Raw genomic sequence first — 22,254 nt, 5'->3', positions numbered from 1 at the left:
TGTATTCTCACCCAGCAGAAAGAAGGCAAGCCAGCCCTCTGGGCTCCTCTGAGGCCCTCAACCCATTCTTGAGGACTCTGCACTTGTGAACTACTTGCCTCTCAAAGACCCCACCTCCAAATATCATTCCATTGGAATCAGGGTTTCAACATCTGACTTTTTGGGGACACATTCAGTCTATTGCACCCTGTGTGTCCTCAGCTGGGAATGTGGACATCGACAGTTCACATTTTTTGAATGTCCGTGAAAGATGGAGGGGTTACAAAATACACTCAGAGGTATGGCTGGGCACAGTGGCTCACATCTGTAATCCCAGCACTTTGGGAGGCCGAGGTGGGCAGGATCATCCGAGGTCAGGAGTTCGAGACCAGCCTGGCCAACATGGTGAAACCCCGTCTCTATTAAAAATACAAAAATTGGCCGGGTGCAGTGGCTCACGCCTGTAATCTCAGCACTTTGGGAGGCTGAGGTGGGTGGATCACGAGGTCAGGAGATCGAGACCATCCTGGCTAACATGGTGAAATGCCATCTCTACTAAAAATACAAAAAATTAGCCGGGCGTGGTGGTGGGCACCTGTAGTCCCAGCTACTCTGGAGCCTGAGGCAGGAGAATGGCGTGAACCTGGGAGGCAGAGCTTACAGTGAGCCAAGATCACGCCACTGCACTCCAGCCTGGGCAACAGAGCCAGACTCTGTCTCAAAAAAAGAAAAAAAAAAATACAAAAATTAGTCAGGTGTGGAGGCAGGTGCCTGTTTTCCCAGCAACTAGGGAGGCTGATGCAGGAGAATCACTTGAACCCAGAAGGTGGAGGTTGCAATTAGCCGAGATCACGCCACTGCACTCCAGCCTGGGCGACAGAGCCAGATTCTGTCTCAAAAACAAACAAACAAACAAAAATTAGCCAGGCATGGTGGCGGGTGCCTGTTTTCCCAGCAACTAGGGAGGAGAATCACTTGACACAGGAGAATCACTTGAACCCAGAAGGTAGAGGTTGCAGTGAGCCGAGATCACGCCACTACACTCCAGCCTGGGCAACCAGAGTGAGGCTCTGTCTCAAAAACAACAACAACAACAACAACAACAAAAAAAACAATCAGCAAGTAGATGAGTTCGTGAATACAGAATCTGCAAACAATGAGGGTCAGCCGTATACTCACATCACTCTCAAAGTTGTCATTTCAGCTTGGGCCCCTGGCCCTTGAACCTCTATCGTGTCACCCAGCTTTTCTCTGGGATGTGTAATAGATACCTGAGCCTTAATATGCCCCAAACTGAAGTCCTTATCTCCTCACACCAGCTCTTCCCGCATCCCTTCTCATTTAAACACACTCCACCCTCTGGTTGCTTAGGCAGGAACCCTTGTAATCACCACTGACTCCTCCTTTTGTCTGATGTCCCCACACATACAATCTGTCTGCAGAACTGAGTGGCTCTGCCTGTAAAATCTGCCCACACTTGACCATTCCCTCCCTCTCACCATCACCATCCTGGTGTGAGCTGGTTCATCTCTTGGCTGGATTGTTGCTGGAGCTATCCAACTGGACTTTCTTTTCTTCCTTTGCTACTTGATGATCTCTTCTTAAAACAGCATCTTTAATGATACTTTTTTTTTTTTTTTTTTTTTGAGACAGGATCTCTCTGTGTCATCTAGGCTGGAGTGCCGTGACATAATTGTGACTCACTGCAGCCTTGACCTCCCAGGCTCAAGGGATCCCCCTACCTCAGCCTCCCGTGTAGCTGGGAATGCAGGCATGTGCCGCCATGCCCAGTTAATTTTTTATTTTTTTTGGCAGTGTTGCTATGTTGTTCAGGCTGGTCTCAAACAATCCTCCCACCTCAGCCTCCAAAAGTATTGAGATTACAGGTTTGAGCCACCGTGTCAGGCCAATGATACTTTTAATCAACTCAGATAAAGCCACTCACTTCCCCAAAATTCTCCAGTGGCTTCTGTCTCACACTGAGGAAAAACTGAATTCTTCCAGTAAAGCTCTGGGAACTCACACTATTCCCTGCTGCTCTCTCCCCTGGCACTTTCTGTTCCAGCCACACTGGTCTTGCTGTTCATCAGACATGTCAGACGTGCTTCTACCTCAGGGCCTTTGGCACTTGCTGTTTGTTCTGCCTCGACCGCTCTTCCTCCAGATATGTGCAGGGCACCACCCCTCGCCTCCTTTGCCCAATGGTGCCTTTCCAACAAGCTGTTCCCCAATACACTGTTGTAAATTGCAACCCACACCCTCAATCCAAGATTGTCTTCTTTTCTTCTCTGCTCTGTTTTTCTTCTTAGCATTGATTACCATCTGAAAAGCACATTGTTTCTGTATATTTCATCCCACTGGACTGTATGATTCCTGAGGTCAGGGATTTTTATTTGTTTCATGCTTTGCTGTTTCCCCAGAGCCTTCGACAGTGTTTGTCACAGAGTGGTGCCTCAATAAACATTCTGTGGATGACTGGATGAATATACATGAGTTCTAGAGTCTTTGGTCTGTTCTATTGATATATTCATCTATCCAGCAATACCATACTGTTTTAATAGGTTTTGTTGTTTGGTAAATTAATTTCTCCTTCTCCATTTTCTTTCAGTTATCGTGGCTATTCTTGTTTCTTACCTCTTTTTATTAGTTTTAACATGAAAATTCATTTGGAATTTTTACTGTAATTGCATTGAATTTATAGGTTAATTTGAAGAAAACCGCCATCTTTACGATATTACTTATTTTGCACATTGCTAATGACTCATCAATTTGCAAGATACATGTCTTCATTTATTTAGGTCTTTTTTATCCTTAATGTTAAAAGGTAAATTTTCTTTAAATATCTTGCACATCTATTGTTAGCATTGTTCCTAGTTAACAAATGTTGGTATTATGAGTGGTATCATATAAAAATTATATGTTTTGGCCAGACGTGGTGGCTCATGCCTGTAATCCCAGCATTTTGGGAGGCCAAGGTGGGCGGATAGCCTGAGGTCAGGAGTTGGAGACCAGCTTGGCCAACATGGTGAAACCCCATCTCTGCTAAAAATACAAAAATTAGGCCGGGCACGGTGGCCCACGCCTGTAATCTCAGCACTTTGGCAGGCCGAGGCAGGCGGATCACGAGGTCAGGAGTTTGAGACCAGCCTGGCTGACATGAAAACCCATCTCTACTAAAGATACAAATAATTAGCCGGGCGTGGTGGCGCGCGCCTGTAATCCCAGCTACTTGGGAGACTGAGGCAGGAGAATCGCTTGAACCCAGGAGGTGGAGGTTGCAGTGAGCCAAGATGGGCCATTGCCCAATTTCTGCCTCCACAGAAAGAAGTAAAAACTAAAAGTCAGAAATGAAATCCACAGGGAGACAGCCTGGCGCTATACACTGGGCCTGGTGGTTAAAGATCTACCCAAACCTAATTAGTTCTGTTATCTATAGATTACAGACATTGTATAAAAATGCACTGTGAAAATCCCTATCTTGTGTTGTTCCGATCTAATTACCGGTGCATGCAGCCCTTAGTCACATACCCGCTGCTTGCTCAATCAATCACAGTCCTCTCACATGCACCCCCTTAGAGTTGTGAGCCCTTAAAAGGGACAGGAATTGCTCATTGGAGGAGCTCGGCTCTTGAGACAGAAGTCTTGCCAATGCCCTGGGCCGAATAAACTCCTTCCTTCTTTAACTCGGTGTCTGTGGAGTTTTGTCTGTGGCTGGTCCTGCTACATAATGAGCTCATCTGTCCTTAATTACCTCCTAAAGATCCTTTCTCCAAACACAGTAACACTGAGGGGTAGGGTTTCAACATGAATTTTGAGGGGACACAAACATTTGGCCCATGGCATGTTGAATTTTATCTGAGTGTTTTTTTTCTGTACTTCTTGTGATGATTATGTGAATTCACTCCTTTAATTTGTTGATATCATGGATTACATCATAGAACGTGCAATGGCAAACCATCTTTGCATTCATGATATAGTCATTATATATGCATTTAAAAATATATTGTCAGAATTCACGTGCAAATATTTCACGTAGGATTTTTGTACCTACATTTGTAAGTAAGAGGGTCATTCAATTTTTCATTTTCAATTTGTCTTTGTTCACTTTTTGTATCCAAGATATTATTTGCTCCAAGTAGACATTTACTTCTGATTTTTTTTTTTGATTGGTGAATATTTTTGGTCAGGTCCCTCACCCCAACTTTCAGTTATAAAAAATTTTCAAATCCAGAAAAATGGAATAAATAGTACAGCAAACATTTATATATGGATCAAGTGGATTCAATAATTCTTGGCAATTTGCCATATTGCTTTACACATCTCTGTGTGTGTCGTGTACATGTGTATTTTATGAGCCATTTGGGGATAAATTGCAGAGGTTATGACACTTCATTGTTCAGTACTTAGTATATATCATCGAACTAGGAACATTCTGTATAACTGCTGTTCTCATACCTTAAAAAAGTAATGGTAATTCATAATATCAACCCCCATCCATATTCACTCCTTCTTTTGTCACCCAAATGTCTCTTATAGCTATTCTTAATTGTGAACCAGGATCTAGTTAAGGTTCACATGGTGCAATTAGGTTTATTTCTCTTTTGTTTCTTTTAATCTGGAGTTGTCTCACCACCTTTTTTCCTGTTACTTTGAAATTTTTTTTTAGCTTTTTTTTTTTTTTTGAGACAAGGTCTTCTTGCTCTGTTGCCCAGGCTGGAGTGTGGTGGGCAGTCAAATCAATTATAGCTCACTGTAGCCTCGACCTCTCAGGCTCAAGGGATCCTCCCACCTCAGCCTATCAAGGAGCTGGGACCACAGGTGTGCACCACCACACCAGGCCAATTTTTTTTTTTTTTTGTAAAGACAGGGTCTCACTATGATTTCCAGGCTTTTCTCAAACTTCTGAGCTCAAACAGTCCTCCCACCTTGGCTTTTCAAAGTGCTAGGATTACAGGTGTGAGGCATCACGCCTGGCCAAATTTCAAAGGCAGACATACAAAATAGTTGGGAAACATTTCCTCTCTTTTCTCTTTTACCAATTTGTCCATTTTTTTTTTCTGTTTTCAAATTTATTAACATAAAGTTGTTTGTATTAATTTTTTATGATTTCTAAAGATAAAATCTGTCATGCGCGTCTGTGTGAAGAGACCACCAAACAGGTTTTGTGTGAGCAATAAAGCTTTTTAATCACCTGGGTGCAGGCGGGCTGAGTCCGAAAAAGAGTCAGAAGGGAGATAAGGGTGGGGCCGTTTTATAGGATTTGGGTAGGTAAAGGAAAATTACAAAGGGGGTTGTTCTCTGGCGGGCAGGAGTGGGGGTCACAAGGTGCTCAGTGGGGGAGCTTTTTGAGCCAGGATGAGCCAGGAAAAGGAATTTCACAAGATAATATCATCGCTTAAGGCAAAGACCGGCCATTTTCACTTCTTTTGTGGTGGAATGTCATCAGTTAAGGCGAGGCAGGGCATTTGCACTTCTTTTGTGATTCTTCAGTTACTTCAGGCAATCTGGGCATATACGTGCAAGTCACAGGGGATGCGATGGCTTGGCTTGGGCTCAGAGGCCTGACAAAATCTTTATGTCACCTTTTCATTCCAGATACTGTTTTATTGTTGTGTGTGTGTGTGTGTTCATCACTTTCCCTTTTATTGATCAATTTTGTTGGAGATGTGCCTATTTTATAACTTTTTAAGGAATCATATTTTAATCTCTTTGGTTTCCTTCTATTATTTCTTTCTTTTTCTTTTCTTTTTTTTTTTTTGAGACGGAGTCTTGCTCTGTCGCCCAGGCTGGAGTGCAGTGGCGCCATCTTGGTTCACTGCAACCTCCGCCTCCCAGGTTCAAGCGATTCTCCTGTCTTGGCCTCCCAAGTAGCTGGGATTACAGATGCATGCCAACATGCCCAGCTGATTTTTGTATTTTTAGTAGAGGTGGGGTTTTACCATGTTGGCCAGGCTGGTCTCGAACTCCTGACCTCCTGATCTGCCCGCCTCAGCCTCCCAAAGTGCTGAGATTACAGTTGTGAGTCACTGCACCCAGCCTATTTCTTTATTTTCATTTCTTTATTTCCTCTTTGTAGGGTTTGCTGTATTCTGAATGTTTGTGTCTCCCCAGAATTCCTATGTTGAACTCCTAACCCTCAAGGTAATTGTATCACCCCCTAGGAGGTCAGGTCTTTGGGAAGTGATTAGGTTTGAGGGCAGAGCTCTTGCTATAGGGATTAGTGTCCTTATAAAGGAGACCCCAGGGAGCCAGCTAGTCCCTTCTACCCCGTGAGGATACAAGGAGAGGGCGCCATCTATGAACCAGAACGTGGACCCTACTCAACATTGCATCTGCCAGTGCCTTGAACTGGGACTTCCCAGCCTCCAGGACTGTAAGAAATAAACCTCTGCATTTATGAACTACCCAGTTTACTGTATTTGTTATAACAGCCTGAATGAACTAAGAAAGGCTTAATTCTATTTTTTTCCTCTAACTTCTTGATATTTGGCTTACTTTCATTCCTTCCTCTTGTTCAAGTATATGCAGTCTAGGCTGTAACGATGCCTCTACTGCCATATTGTTTGCATCAAGTTTTGCTATATAGTGTTTTTGTGGTAACAATCCGGTTCTAAATCTTTTGGGTTTTATTATAATTTCTTCATTGCATTTGTATAACATTCGTTATATAAAATCTTTGCTGAATCTTTGATTGTGGTTTAATATGCAGGCAGTTCACCTCTGCTTGTAAAGACTCTGTGTTCTCCAGGTGTTAATGAAGGGAATTACATATGTCTTTGGGTTTAGTGCTCCTAGTTCTTCTTTTTTGATGGAACCTTAATTTTTTTTTTCTTCTTTTTTTGAGACAGAATCTCGCTCTTGTTGCCCAGGCTGGAGTGTGCAAAATGGCGTGATCTCGGCTCACTGCAACCTCCACCATCCAAGTTCAAGCGATTCTCTTGCCTTAGCCTCCCAAGTAGCTGGGACTACAGGCGCCTGCCACCACACTCGGCTAATTTTTGTATTTTCAGTAGAGACGGGGTTTCACCATATTGGCCAGGCTCGTCTTGAACTCCTGACCTTGTGATCCGCCTGCCTCAGCCTCCCAAAGTGCTGGGATTACAGGTGTGAGCCACCATGCCTGGTCCAGAACCTTAATTTTTTAAAAGTCTAATTTGAACCAGGCACGGTGGGTCACACCTGTAATCCTCGCACTTTGGGAGTGTGAGGCGGGATGTTTGCTTGAGCCCAGGAGTTTGAGACCAACCTGGGCAATATAGTGAGACCTCGTCTACATAACATTTTTATTTTTAAAAAAGAAGCTGATTGTGGTGGTGTGTGCCATAGTCCCAGCTACTTGGGAGGCTAAGGTGGGAGGATTGCTCGAGCCCAGGGAGGAGGTGGAGGCTGCAGTGAGCCGTGTTTGTGACCCTGCACTCCAGCCTGGGTGACAGAGTGAGATCCTGTCTCAAAAAACAAAACCAAACGAAACAAATCCAAGTTGAGAATCTGTCTCAGCTAGTGAGTTTAATCTGTTTCCATTTACTTAAATGTAGGCAGGCCTGCTGGCAGCGAGTTATCTCAGTCATTTACAAATCATATTCCTTGTTCTACTCCTTTCCCACTTTCGCCGCATCACTTCATGCTTTTTAACGAACAGGTTTTTAATTTCCTAATTGCTTCCTGTTTTCTATTTTGATTCACCAAGTGTTTCCAGGTGAATTTCAAACCCCATTCCCACCGGAAATTCCTCCCAGGTATTATGTCTACTGAATCTTGTTTATTTGGATCGCCTCCTTGTGTATCGTTTTTGCTGATGAGCTGCTCTTCAGTGGGTGGTATTTTTGGCCTGGATTGTGGAAGTCTTGTGGTAAAGTGGATTTGCATTTGCCTCTGCCTGGTGTTCCAGGCGTTTCACTGGCCCCGGGTCAATTGTATTAATGTCTCAGCGAGGTATTCCTACTTTGCAAGCATGGTATACATTTGAGGATTGCTTTCTTTTTTCCCTTCCACTCAGAATCTGGACTGAGATGGGCTTCTTTGCACACGGCTGAGCCTGGCGGATGGAGCTGTCCTCGTTTTGCTTTGGCCCCTTTATCTGAGACATGAACCTTTGGGGGCTCCACATGGCAGGCGTGGGTCTCTTACAAATTCCCATCTCATGTGCTTCCAAGGCTCATTCCACACGTCAACACAAAATCCTAAGCACTCGACTGTTAGTGTGTGCTCCTGGGTTGGGTCCTGTCCCCCAACATCACTGCACCCCGTCAGCATCTGTGGGTGTCATCCTCACTCTGGCGTTCTGTTTCCTCTCCAGTCCTGGCCCCTGAAGAGTCACTTTTCCCTAGGAGTTCTTTCATCTCTCTTTTTTTTTTTTAATTATTCAGTCTGGCATTTCTAGTGTTTATAGCCTTTCTCTGCTGTGTGGCCAGAACCAGAAGTTACCATTGATTTCTTACATAATACCATAGATGTCGTTAAAATGCATTTTTTTCTATAATCTTGATTTGAGCTTTACTTACCATTTATAGCCTTTAAATTTGCAGCATTCAGAATATAATTCTTGTTTCTCTCTCTGTAGCCCAACTTCAATCTCTGCAATGGCTAACGAAGCTTATCCTTGTCCGTGTGACATTGGCCACAGACTTGAGTATGGAGGGCTAGGCCGCGAGGTTCAAATCGAGCACATCAAGGCTTATGTCACCAAATCCCCCGTTGATGCAGGCAAAGCTGTGATTGTCATTCAAGACATATTTGGCTGGCAGTTGCCCAATACCAGATATATGGCTGACATGATCTCAGGAAATGGATACACGTATGTATAAAGTTGCGTTTCTTTGTTTACATTCATATAAATTTCGGTGGTTTATTTTGTTCCCTTTAAAAAATAAAACCACACCAGTCTGAATCTACAGTATCTAATGTACGTCAGAAACTTCTTTATCTGACTGCGGTGAAGATAGATGGGAAATGTCATGGGAAATTAAACACCCGCCTGTGTCCTCCTGGGAGTACCTGGCCTCTAGACTTGGTGGACACTGAGAATTCTTTTCCCCCGTGGGGCCTTGGCCAGACGTAGGCATTGGACATCATGGGCCGAGCTCACCAGCTCCCAAATGGACCTGTGACTTGGCTCTTCAAGCAGCTCAGCGTCGTGTCAGATTTCACAGGCCTCTTTGGATGGCAGGATGTCCAAGGCTCCTCCTGGTCCATACACGTACGGTCGTGGCCCCGTCTGAATTAGACTGGGGTTCAGAAGTGGCACGGTGAGACCTTGCTCCCCTCCCCAAGTTTACCTCTTTGTCTGGCCAAGTGGCCGTGGTTACCTTTGACCAAGGCTGATTCTTATTTGCCCCTGGTGAAAAGCGCAGAGGAGAGCTAGAACCTTCCTTCCTCTCCAGCGTCGGGAAGCATCAACCCAGCAAGCCCTGAGCTTGGTGCACGGCTAGATTTCCTTTGTTTTCACAGAAAGAGAAGCTTTCTGTGAACGGAAACCCAAGGGTGAGCCTACCTCGTTTTTCTAGGAAGAGAAACTGGCTTAAAGGAATCATGTCCACCCTGGTGGGATGCCGAGTCAGTGCCGAATGAAAAGACCTTCCTTGAAGTTTTCCTTTTTCACGTCCCCAGATGAGGGGACTTAACTTTCTAGGGGCAAACCCAGTAAAAAAAAAATAAAGAAATAAAATAGCTAGCTTCGGTTGCTCAGCTAGAGCCAGGGCTGAGGGCATGACTGGGCTTATTGCCCTTAATCCTCCTGGCAGCCCCTTGAGGGAGGAGCTGCTACTGCTCTCATTTTGCAGATTAGGAAACCAGGACATAAAGAGCGCTTTGCGGCTGCCCCAGATCACCGGCCCAAGCAGCCCATCAAATGGCATTGCTGTGTCTGTTGTTTCACCGCGGGTCCTTGAACAAGGTTCAGGACATAAAAGAAGGAAAGACCCCTATTTTACAAAGCACTTTCTCATGTACACCATTTTTTTTTTTTTTTTTTTGCCCTCGAGAGAATCCTCTGAGGTTGTGCAGTGCAAGCGTGCTGTTTATTTGTCAGATGAGAAAACGAGGCTAGAAGTGGTGACATGGCTTGTTAAGGCCACACAGCAGCGTGGGGTGTACTGAGCCTTGAACTTGGATTTTCTCACTCCAGTTTCAGTGTTCTTCTTACCCCTACAGGGGGTGCCCTGTTCCTCCAACCAGGTGGCAGTTCTATTTGGGGAAACAGTTGGGAAACAAGACTGGACTGGAACAGTTGGCTTCATCCCTCTGGGTTGATTTACATGGAAGAGCGACCTGGACTGGGGCCACGCTTCTTTGCTCCCTGCTGCCCGTCTTAGAACATACCCTCTGGATAGGAAACGGTGCTTCGCCGGCGTCTTGGGTGGAGGCTGGGAAAATTGCCTGGTCATAGTGACTGGACATGTTAGCCAGGTGTGCCCTCTGGCCTGAGGCTCATGTGAAAGGCCAGGAGTCCCCCAGGCTGGCTGAGAGGGGCTGGAGGGGCCCTCGAAACCACCCGCCTCAGGCCCACTCCCCCAGGGGCCCCCACGTGCCATGCCAGCCTATCCCATGGGAGTGTGCCCTGTGGATAGCCTCGTCATTTGCAGGCCTGGGTTACCAGCAGGCTGCCAGACGCTGTGCACCTGCGGTGGTGAAACCTAAGATGGCTTGGCCCGGTGCCAGGTGGCTGCTTTGCCGCGCTCAAAGTTGGCCTTCACACCCACTCCTTTTCCTTTTCTCCGAGCCAGAATCACCAACGTAGCAAGTTTTTAAATAAATGCAAGCAAAATACTGAGTCAAGCAACTCTGAAACTAAGATCAATTCATGTCCATATTTTGCAGAACCATTGTTCCAGACTTCTTTGTAGGGCAAGAGCCTTGGGACCCCTCTAGCGACTGGTCCACCTTCCCTGAGTGGGTGAAAACAAGAAATGCCCAGCAGATCGATAGGTGAGTTATCCACAGACGTGGCCATGTACGCGGTACGGCCCAGGGAGGTGAGAGCTGGGTGGGCTTCACCTTTCAGACAGTACTCCTTACCTCAGGGTGGGACTTCTCCACGGCCAGTGGAATCCTTCCCATGGCACAAAGGAGAAAAAAATTTTTTTGTTGTTTTTTGAGATGGAGTCTTGCTCTGTTGCCCAGGCTGGAGAGCAGTGGCACGATCTCAGCTCACTGCAACCTCTGCCTCCCAGGTTCAGGCATTCTCCTGCCTCAGCCTCCCAAGTAGCTGGGATTACAGGTTCCCACCACCACGCTCGGCTAATTTTTGTATTTTTAGTAGAGACGGGGTTTCACCATGTTGGCCAGGCTGGGATTTTTTTTAATTAAAATTTTTAGGCCGAGCATGGTGGCTCAAACCCGTAATCCCAGCATTTTGGCAGGCTGAGGCTGGCTGATCACTTGAGATCAGGAGTTTGAGACCAGCCTGGCCAACATGGTGAAACCCTGTCTCTACTAAAAATACAAAAAACAAACAAATAAACAAAAAACTTAGCTGGGCATCGTGATGCACTCCTGTAATCCCAGCTACTCGGGAGGCTGAGACATGAGAATCACTTGAACCCGGGAGACGGAGGTTGCAGTGAGCCGAGATCGCGCCACTGCACCCCAGCCTGGGGGACAGAGCAAGATCGCGTCAAAAAAAAATTAATTAATTAAAAATTTTAAAATAAAATAGAGATGGGGTCTCACTGTGGGCATGCGCCACCACATCCAGCCAGGATAGCATTCTTTATGTGATGATGATCAATATCAAACAATATTTTTATGAGCACCATCTATTAAAAGAGAGATTTTAGTGCATCTGTCACTTGAGTAGTGTACATTTTACCTAATATATAGTTTTTTAGCCCTCCCCCTTCTGAGTCTCCATAGTCCATTATATCACTCTGTGTGCCTTTGCGAACTACCCACAGCTTAGCTCCTACTTATAAGTGAGAACGTACAGTATTTGGTTTTCCATTCCTGAGTTACTTCTCTTAGAAAAATGGCCTCCAGCTCCATCCAAGTTGCTGCAAAAGATACTATTTTGTTCTTTCTTGTGGCTGAGTAATAGTCCATGGTGTATATATGCCACATTTTCTTTATCTACTCATTGGTCAATGGGCGCTTAGGTTGCATATCTTTGCAATTGTGCTGCAATAAACATACATGTGCAGCCCACCTCCACTTTGGTACATTGTTTCTAGTTGAAAATGTGTTCTAAGTTCCAATCAGTTTGCAGATGAATCATTTGCCAGGCAAGGGTCACTCTTCTTGGTCCCCTCATGGCTGAAATAGTCCTGATGGCTTTCCAAATTTGGCAATGCAGAGTGGGGAGTTTTGGGGAGAGAGTGAATGTGTGAAGTCAGAGAGTGTCTGGGTGTCTGCCCATAGTTATGGCTGGTCATGGGAGAGAGGAGAGAGGAGACTCTTCTCCTGGGAGACTCAGGGGACAGAGAAGACTGGGGCACTCTGCAGGGAGCAGGTCGTGGACTCGGCTCTTACAAACCATGCTGTGGGCTGTGGCCTTCATCCCGAGGCTGTGGAAGACTGCTCAGCTCTCAGCTGGGAGTGAGCTGGTTGGATCTGTATTTTGGGAAGAGCCCAGCTTGCCTGCAGCTGTCAGGCAGTTGGAGGAGGGCTGGGCTTGGCAGGAAGACGTGCTGGGATGATGCATCAGTCGGGGCAGAGGTATAGAGCTCCCAAAAGAAGAATCCTTGGCAACTTCAAGAACAGTTGCTGATACAGTCCCATTATCATCAGCACAGCCCTTTGAGGGGTTCACAAAATAACCCTGATTCTTGAATATTTTTTCTTTCTGTTCTAGAGAGATCAGTGCTGTCTTGAAGTATCTGAAACAACAGTGTCATGCCCAGAAAATTGGCATCGTGGGATTCTGCTGGGGTGGAACTGCTGTCCATCATTTGATGGTGAAATACTCAGAATTCAGAGCAGGGGTGTCTGTCTATGGTAAATCTGCCTTGTGCATTTTTACTCCATGCGAAAGGGAGGGTTGGAAGAGTGACAGCAATCAGAAGCCTCCCCATCCAGTGTAACACAACCCCCAATAATGTGAAGACCGCCCAGCTTATGGAAATGGGCTTTAAGAATCTGAAAATAGAGGTGGAGGTTTGTCATGCAGTTAACCAGAGGATGTCACTGGGAGTCAAGAGGCCTTGGTCCCAATCGTGTGACTTTGGAAAAGCCACCTAACCTGAGCTCTCCATTTCTTCACCTAGGATGAAGGGGATAGCATTTTTTTTTAAATGTAATCATGATCAATATCACACAAGATTTTTATGAGCAACATCTATGAAAATATTTTTCTGGTGGTGGCTAATGCCTGTAATCCCAACAGTTTGGGAGCCTTAGGCGGGCAGATCGCTTGAGCTCGGGAGTTCAAGACCAGCCTGGGCAACATGGCAAAGCCCTGTCTTTACAAAAAATACAAAAATTAGCTGGGCGTGGTCACATACACCTGTAGTCCTAGCTACTCAGGAGGCTGAGGTGGGAAAATTGCTTGAGCCCAAGAAGGTTAAGGCTGCAGTGAGCCATGATCACGCCACTGCCCTCCAGCCTGGGCGACAGAGCAAGACCCTGTCTCAAAAAAAAAAAAAAAAAAAAAAAAAGAAAGAGACAGAGAGAGAAAGAAAGACTGATTTTTCCAAGATACAAATTGCTCTAACTGTACACAAACATGCACACACACTAAAGACAGAAAGAAAGCAAAAGCAGGCAGGCGCGGTGGCTCACACCTGTAATCCTAGCACTTTGGAGTCCAAGATGGGCAGATGGCTTGAGCCCAGGAGTTTGAGACAAGCCTGGGCAACATAGAGAGACTTTGTCTCTATAAAAAAATTTTAAGGCCTGGTGTGGTGGCTCACACCTGTAATCCCAGCACTTTGGGAGGCCAAGGTGGGTGGATCACAACGTCAAGAATTTGAGACCAGCCTGGCCAATATGGTGAAACCCCGTCTCTACTAAAAATACAAAAATTAGCTGGGCATGGTGGCGGGCGCCTGTAGTCCCCGATATTCAGGAGGCTGAGGCAGGAGAATTGCTTGAACCCGAGAGGTGGAGGTTGCAGTGAACCAAGACTGTGCCACTGCACTCCAACCTGGGCAACAGAGTGAGACTCTGTCAAAAAAAAAAAAAAAATTAAAATTACTTGCGTGTACTGGCACGTGCCTGTGCTCCCAGCCTCTCAGGAGGCTGAAGCAGGAGGATCACTTGAGCCCAGAGGTTTGAGGCTGCAGTGAGCTATGAATGCACCACTGTACTCCAACCTGGGTGACAGGGAGTGAGACCTTGTCTCTTAAAAAAAAAAAAAAAAAGACAGCAAAAGAAAACACACTCTAAAATGTAAATAGCAATTTATACATTTTTTGCCAAAACAAACCAAAGTTATTACAGCAATGAAATAACATTATATCTGTATATAGAAGCTGCTTGCTAAACTCATGATATAGAAGCATTCAGACCAATAGATAAACAGAAACAAAAAAGACACATAGGAAATATAGCCTTTAAAAATAATGCAGATTCGGCCGGGCGCGGTGGCTCAAGCCTGTAATCCCAGCACTTTGGGAGGCCGAGACGGGCGGATCACGAGGTCAGGAGATCGAGGCCATCCTGGGTAACACAGTGAAACCCCGTCTCTACTAAAAATACAAAAACTTAGCCGGGCGAGGTGGCGGGCGCCTGTAGTCCCAGCTACTCGGGAGGCTGAGGCAGGAGAATGGCGTGAACCCGGGAGGCGGAGCTTGCAGTGAGCTGAGATCCGGCCACTGCACTCCAGCCTGGGTGACAGAGCGAGACTCCGTCTCAAAAAAAAAAAAAAAAAAAAAAAAAAAAAAAAAATGCAGATGCTCCTCTACTTACAATGGGGCTAAGTCCTGATAAACCCATCGTAAATTGAAAATATCCCAAGTCGAAAATGCATTAATCCACCTCACCTACCAAATATCATAGCCTCACCTGGCCTGCCCGAAACACCTGCATCTGACTACAGTTGGGCAAAGTCATCTAACACAGGGCCTATTTTATAGTAAAGTCTTGAATATCTCATGCAGTTTATTGAATTCTGTACTGAAAGTGAAAAACAGAATGGTTGTCTGGGTACTTGGAGTACAGTTTCTACTGAATGGGTGTCGCTTGTGCACCATTGTAAAGTCAAAAAATGGCAAGTGGAACCATCGTTAGGCCTGGGACCATCTGAAGTGGATCATAAAGTTATACTAATGATTCTTTCTTGGCTTAATGGTTCCTCACTGTGGTATTTTCAACTACTTTTAGCATTAAAAAACCCTTTAAATATTGACTTAGGACAACACAAAAGGACATAAACTCAAGTCAGTGGCCAGCTGCCTCTGGGAACAAAGGAGCTGAGAGATGCTTTGTCTAGACCATGCTTTTGCGCATTTAGCAAAAGGCGGTCAAGGAGCGGATGCCTCCCCGGCGCCACCTTCTGGCCGCTGTTGTGCAGTGCGTGAGCTGCCGAGCGTGACCGGGCTCAGGCTCAGGATATCAAAAGAGGCCCATTGGCAGAAGTAGCTTTGCCAGAGTGAGGAAGGGGGCGTGGCCACCTTTCCCGTGGCTCCCTGCCTCCTAAAGAGGAGTTACAGGTGAAGGAGGCTCTCTCTGTTACTTAGCTCTTCTGTGCTGCCAGCAGGAAGTGGAAAAAAAGTTGTATTATTTACCTCTTATCTTAAAATGGTAACTTGCTGCAAATCTTTTGCATACTTCTTTTCCCATAGAATTGGACACACCCACAGGTTGTTTTCAGACAGCCTGGGTCAGGCAGAGCATGCTTCTCATTTCAGAATTAATCTCGAATGCTGAGATGAAAGATGAAAACTATTATTGTTATTTTTTGAGACAGCATCTTGCTGTCACCCAGGCCAGAGTGCAGTGGCACGATCTTGGCTCACTGAACCTTCACCTCCTGGGTCCAAGCAATTCTTCTGCCTCAGCCTCCTGAGTAGCTGGGGCTACCACATCCAGCTAATTTTGTATTTTTAGTAGAGACAGGGTTTTGCATTGGTGGCCAGGCTGGTCTCGAATTCCTGACCTCAAGTGATCCACCCGCCTTGGCCTCCCAAAGTGCTGGGATTACAGGTGTGGTCCACCTTGCCCAACCAAAACCTGATTTTTATAGACTGACCTGCTAGGCCCAGGCAGTTTCACACTTGCACACTCGTGGTCTGGTGCAAATCTAAATACCCATTCAAATGACAGCTCCTCTTACAAACAAAACTACTCAGTGCATTCAAGCCAGAACCTGTGGGGCTCGTGTAGACCTGAGAAACTTCTCAAGCAAAGGTTTGAAAATGGTCCTGTTTGTAAATGAAGGTAGATCCCAGCGGGAGCATTCCTCAGGCTGCTCCGGCGTCTTTCCATATTAAAGCAGCAGATGCAGACGAGGTCTCGTTCAATTATTTAATGGCCTGATTCCTAGTCCATAAAGTGGGGAGGTAGAGAGTAGGAAGATCTGACTAAATACATTTCTCTTGTACTATTATAATCCTTTTTTTTTTTTCCTCCGAGACGGAGTCTTGCTCTGGTCGCCCAGAGCTGGAGTGCAATGGCATGATCTCCGCTCACTGCAACCTCCACCTCCCGGGTTCAAGCAATTCTCCTACCTCAGCCTCCCAAGTAGCTGGGATTGCAGGTGCCTGCCACCACACCCGGCTAGTTTTTGTATTTTTAGTAGAGACAGGGTTTCACCATGTTGGCCAGGCTGGTCTCGGACTCCTGACCTCATGATCCGCCCTCTTTGACCTCCCAGAGTGCTGGGATTAGGGGCTTGAGCCACCACGCCCAGCCTTTGGGTTTTTTTGTATTTGTTTATTTATTTATTTTTTATTTTATTATTTTTTAAGACAGGGTCTCACTTTGTTGCCCAAGCTGGAGTACAGTGGCACAAACATGGCTCACTGCAGCCTCAACTTTCCAGGCTCAAGTGATCCGCCCACATTCGTCCCCCCGAGTAGCTGAGACTACTGGCATGCACCACCACACCTGGCTTATTTTTGTATTTTTTGTAGAGACAGGGTTTTGCGATGTTACCCAGGCTGCTCTCAAACTCCTGGGCCCAAGCCATCCACCTGCCTCAGCCTCCCAAAGTGCTGGGATTACAGGCATGAGCCACTGTGCCCGGCCTTCTTTTACGCTAATCTTGTAAGTTGGGCCACTTCTGTGGAATGACTGAAAAAGGAAATAGAGCCCCAAAGCAGAGATTTTACTTTGAAAAATCAAACCCAAATGCGGTAGTTTTCTGTGGCATGAGTGTGGGGGTCATACATCATGCCTCTGTGCTTGTTTTTCAGGCATCGTCAAGGATTCTGAAGGCATTTATAATTTAAAGAACCCCACCTTGTTCATTTTTGCTGAAAATGATGTTGTGATTCCACTCGAGAATGTAAGTTGGCATCTTTTTTCTTCGTATTTGTTTTGAGACAGGGTCTTGCTCTGTCGCCCAGGCTGGGGTGCAGTGGCGTGAACTTGACTCACTGCAGCCTCCGCCTTCCAGGTTCAAGCCATTCTTGTGCCTCAGCCTCCCGAGTAGCTGGGACTACAGGCGCCGCCACCACGCCCGGCTGATTTTTGTATTTTCGGTAGAGAGAGGGTTTCACCATGTTGACCAGGCTGGTCTTGAACTCCTGACTTCAGGTGATCTGCCCGCCTTGGCCTCTCGAAGTGCTGGGATTATAGGCATGAGCCACCGCGCCCAGCATCATTTGTATATTTAGTAGCATGATTTGACATTCTGCCGGGAGTGGGAAGTCTTGAAGGATACATTTGTTGCTCCAAATATTTCCAACATTACCGTTTTAAAGATGGGTTTTATTCAATTCCACTTATATAATTCCACCGTGGAAGTGTGACGTTCCCAAAACATGCTTAAGGAAATGTCTGAGGGAGGTATTCTCAGCATGGCCTGATTACCTGGTGGAGAAACAGGACCTCTTGCCCTGCTCCATGCTAACCCACAAATTGCCGTAAAGTCTATGATCTTAAAGACAAGGATTTATTAAACACAGTCAGTTGATAAGGAAAAAGCAGAAGAAAAGTATGGTTCAAAAGTAGTCAGTTAGCTGGGCGTGGTGGCTCATGCCTGTAATCCCAGCAACTCAGGAGGCTGAGGTGGGAGGATTGATTGACGCTGAGAGTTTGAGACTAGGTCAGGCAATCTAGCTAGATCCCTTCTCTACAAAAATATAAGCAAATCAGCTGTGGTGGTGGCACACTTCTATAGTCCCAGCTATTTGGGAGCCTGAGGCAGGGAGATTGCTTGAGCACAGGAGTTGAAGGTTGCAGTGAGCCACGATTGTGCCACTGTACTCCAGCCTGGGCGACAGAGTGAGACCCTGACTCTAAGAAAAAAAAGTAGTCATTTAGAAATTATTTTATAATATTAGTAACTAATACATTAATGCAAATGATTTCGCATAATAGATGGATCATTTTTACATTGCTCTGAAATCTCTCCTTTGCCAGACATAAGAACTGTGTTAGTTATAAAATTAGCAGTAAAGGCCGGGTGCAGTGGCTCACGCCTGTAATCCCAACACGTTGGGAGGCTGAGGCAGGCAGATCACCTGAGGTCAGGAGTTTGAGACTAGCCTGGTCAACATGGTGAAACCCTGTTTCTACTAAAAATACAAAATTTAGCTGGGCATGGTGGCATGTGCCTGTCATCCCAGCTTCTCCGGAGGCTGAGGCAGGAGAATCACTTGAACCTGGGAGGTAGAGGTTGCAGTGAGCCGAGATGGTGCCTCTGAACTACAACCTGGGCAACAGAGTGAGACCCTGTCTAAAAAGAAAAAAATTAGCGGGAAAGAATTCAATGTAACTGTGGAACTTGTTTCTAATTTAAAGCATTGATGTTAAATTTCTGTTATGAGCAGTCACTGAAGATTTGGAGAATGGAAAGTGCCACTAAAGGGTTAAAATCATGAAATCTTTTGCACACCAGGTATCTCTGCTGACCCAGAAGTTGAAAGAACACTGCAAAGTTGAATATCAAATTAAAACATTTTCTGGGCAGACTCATGGGTTCGTGCATCGGAAGAGAGAAGATTGCTCACCTGCAGACAAGCCCTACATTGATGAGGCGAGAAGGAATTTAATCGAGTGGCTGAACAAGTACATGTAGCAAGAATCAAGGGCAAGCCTTCCTAGAATAGCTTTCATCCCAAAATTTGCTTGGAAATACTTAGATCATTTAATTTTCACTTTTATAAAATAAATGTAGGAATCCTAAAATTCATTATTTCATTTGAAACACAAATTCAGTAGGAAATAATGCATGAAATGATTTGATTTTTAACATGTACCTCAAATCATAATTTAAAAACAAGGCCTGGGCCGGGCGCGGTGGCTCAAGCCTGTAATCCCAGCACTTTGGGAGGCCGAGACGGGCAGATCACGAGGTCAGAAGATCGAGACCATCCTGGCTAACACGGCGAAACCCCGTCTCTACTAAAAAATACAAAAAACTAGCCGGGCGAGGTGGCGGGCGCCTGTAGTCCCAGCTACTCGGGAGGCTGAGGCAGGAGAATGGTGTAAACCCAGGAGGCGCAGCTTGCAGTGAGCTGAGATCTGGCCATTGCACTCCAGCCTGGGCAACAGAGGGAGACTCCGTCTCAAAAAAAAAAAACAAAAAAAACAAAAAAAAAAAAAACAAGGTCTGATTGGGTGCGGTGCCTCATGCCTGTAATTCCAGCACTTTGGCAGGCCAAAGTGGGCAGATCACCTGGGGTTAGGAGTTTGAGACCAGCCTGGGCAACATAGTGAGACCCCCATCTCTACAAAAAATACAAAAATTAGCTTGGTGTGGTGATGCACGCCTATAGTCCCAGCTACTTGGCAGACTGAGGCACAAGAATCAGTAGAACCCAGGAGGTGGAGACTGCAGTGACTCAAGATCATGTCACCACTGTACTCCAGCCTAGGCAACAGAGACCCTGTCTCAAAAATAAATAAGTAAGTAAATAAATAAATAAATAAAATAAAACCCAGGTCAGTACCTGGAGAATTTGAATGATAGAGTAATACCCTAATTATTAGTTAAAACCTACAGGCTGGGTGCAGTGGCTCACGCCTGTAATCCTAGCACTTTGGGAGGCCGAGGCAGGTGGATCACTTGAGGTCAGGAGTTCAAGACCAGCCTGGTCAACATGGTGAAATCCCATCTCTACTAAAAATACAAAAATTAGCCGGGCGTGGTGGTGTGTGCCTGTAATCCCAGCTACTCGGGAGGCTGAGGCAGGAGAATCACTGGAACCCGGAGGCAGAGGTTGCAGTGAGTCGAGATTGCGCCACTGCACTCCAGCCTGGGTGACAGAGTGAGACTCTGTCTCAGAAATCTCACAAAAACAAAAAACAAACCTACAGCTGTTCAAGGACCAGCTGAAAGCTCAAGTGTGGTGTTTTCTGGTCTTTGAACACATCATAGAAAGTGACAAATGCTGCAAAGCCATGAAGAACATGAACTATAAACTGGGGTAGACCACCACCCAGCTTAGACACTTACCTATGCCACAAAACATCTGAATTTGACACATTTATATATTGCAATATGGGAAGTATTGAGATCAAAACAGGATTGCATTGACCTAATTATATTAATCTAATAAACTAATTTTTTGAATTTTTGTATTTGTAGCATTTTTAAAAAGATAGCAGAAAACGGGGGGCTAGAGTTGTCACCCAGCCACTGTCTCCTAGGCAGTAGATTTCCAAGCACTGGCATTTTTCCGTCGCAGGGCCTGAGGCTACCTCAGAAACCTCTCCTGTGTTTCTGGTGGTTGCATAAAGGGGAGAGCCGGCGAGAGAGTCTGCACCTGCACCTGCGGGGTGCGTGCGTGTGACTTCGGGCAAGTGACTTGATGTTGTCATTTTTTCCCTAATTTTGTATTGACGTCCTTCTCAGGAGAGAGTGGCTGTAAAGTCTAGCCCTGCCCTGATGGGGATTCTGGGGATGTGGTCGTGGGTGTTTCCCATGTGCCTTTCATGGGATCTTTCTTTGTCCTGGCAGACGACCTGATACCTAAGTGTCCAACCTGTGGCCAGGTGTCCCTCTCACGGGAAGCTTGTTTATCCTGGCACGTGCCCTTGTGGCTCTCATCTGACCTGTGTCCAGTTTATTCCTACTGAGACAGCCACTCTCCCGGAGACCCCTGACCAGGAAAGAAGTTAGGATGGGGTAGAGGAGGCAGCTCATAAGAACCATGAAATGACAGAAGCAGTTTATTGCTTAGAGATCCAGAGAACAGAGGGCAGCACGCTTCGCAGGCCCAGTAAAAAGGGGGAGCCATCCAGGACACGTGGGCTCAACCAGAAGGTGGAGAACGAGAGAGAGAGAGGGAGTTGTGAGCCAAAGCTTTTACTGGAGCCCAGGGTGCTATCTAAGCAGGTTTCCCATGGAGGTTCTAATTGGGGGGTTTAGAGCAAGCGGGCATGAGCCCAGGGATTCGTGCTGTGACTGAGAGGAGTCGGTGTGGGTAGGATATCAGCACGGCCCATGTGGGTGTGGGGGGCAGTGGGACAAGTCAAGCAGGTGGTATCCAGCTGTCCATGAGGAGGTGGTCCCAGGAGGCGGTTTTATGAGGCAGATGTCTGGATTCACCACCTCGAGGAACTGGGAGAAGCTGGATAACTAGAAACTGTGTTACTAATCTCTGCTTCTAGTATGAGGAAGTCCAACTTACAATCAAATGGATGCTCAGGAAACATAAAATTAAAAGAATTCCCCAAACTTGACCTTCCTGAGCCTCAGTTTTTGCATCTGTCAAATGGGTATGAGGAGACCTTTTGCCTAATGTTGAGAGAATCCAAGCCTGAACAGGGCTGGTCTGCTGTGAACAGTTAGTTGTGGACCCCTACAGGCCAAAGCGATTGTCTGCTGAGGGCTGCTCCCAGGAGGCCTCACGCATTCATCTGGCCTCCCAGGAAACCCCTGAGATGTGCTGGGCTTTTGCCCTGGATTGGTATCGGTGAGCATGTAGACAGTAGCCCGAGTCTTCAACACAGATGGGAGGGTCTAAAATTCGTGCGAGAATGAACCAAGGTTGTGGCTGTATCCTTGATGGTGAGCTTGGGGCCTGGGCAGCCTTTTTCTGCTGAGTCCTTTGGTCAAATGTCCTGGTGGTCTGAACCAGCACTGCAGATGGAAGTATAATGTAAGTCACACACGTACTTCTTTAACAAGATTTGTTCTTCAGTGTCTATTAGACAAGCAGATAAATGAAGGTAAAGGGAAAAAATGGCAACTTTAGCTTTTTTCCCCGTGTATATAATTTTAAATTTTCTCAT

At 46.0% G+C, this 22,254-nt stretch overlaps 1 protein-coding gene across 1 annotated transcript in view; it reads left to right on the top strand.

Moving 5' to 3' along the window:
• Positions 1 to 20,595, top strand: part of CMBL (carboxymethylenebutenolidase homolog) — a 31,547-nt gene extending 10,952 nt beyond the window's left edge. The window contains exons 2-6 of the mRNA XM_005556592.5: positions 8,540 to 8,773; positions 10,795 to 10,902; positions 12,764 to 12,906; positions 17,265 to 17,356; positions 18,914 to 20,595. Coding sequence (XP_005556649.2) covers positions 8,559 to 8,773; positions 10,795 to 10,902; positions 12,764 to 12,906; positions 17,265 to 17,356; positions 18,914 to 19,093 — 738 coding nt within the window. The 5' untranslated portion in view covers positions 8,540 to 8,558 and the 3' untranslated portion in view covers positions 19,094 to 20,595. The remainder of the gene's footprint in view (positions 1 to 8,539; positions 8,774 to 10,794; positions 10,903 to 12,763; positions 12,907 to 17,264; positions 17,357 to 18,913) is intronic.
• The last annotated feature ends 1,659 nt before the right edge of the window (positions 20,596 to 22,254 follow it).

Source organism: Macaca fascicularis, chromosome 6, assembly GCF_037993035.2.
Source record: "Macaca fascicularis isolate 582-1 chromosome 6, T2T-MFA8v1.1".
In the NCBI taxonomy this organism is placed as follows: domain Eukaryota; kingdom Metazoa; phylum Chordata; class Mammalia; order Primates; family Cercopithecidae; genus Macaca; species Macaca fascicularis.
Note: the sequence above shows the minus strand (reverse complement) of the source record. Positions and strands in the feature narration are given on the sequence as shown.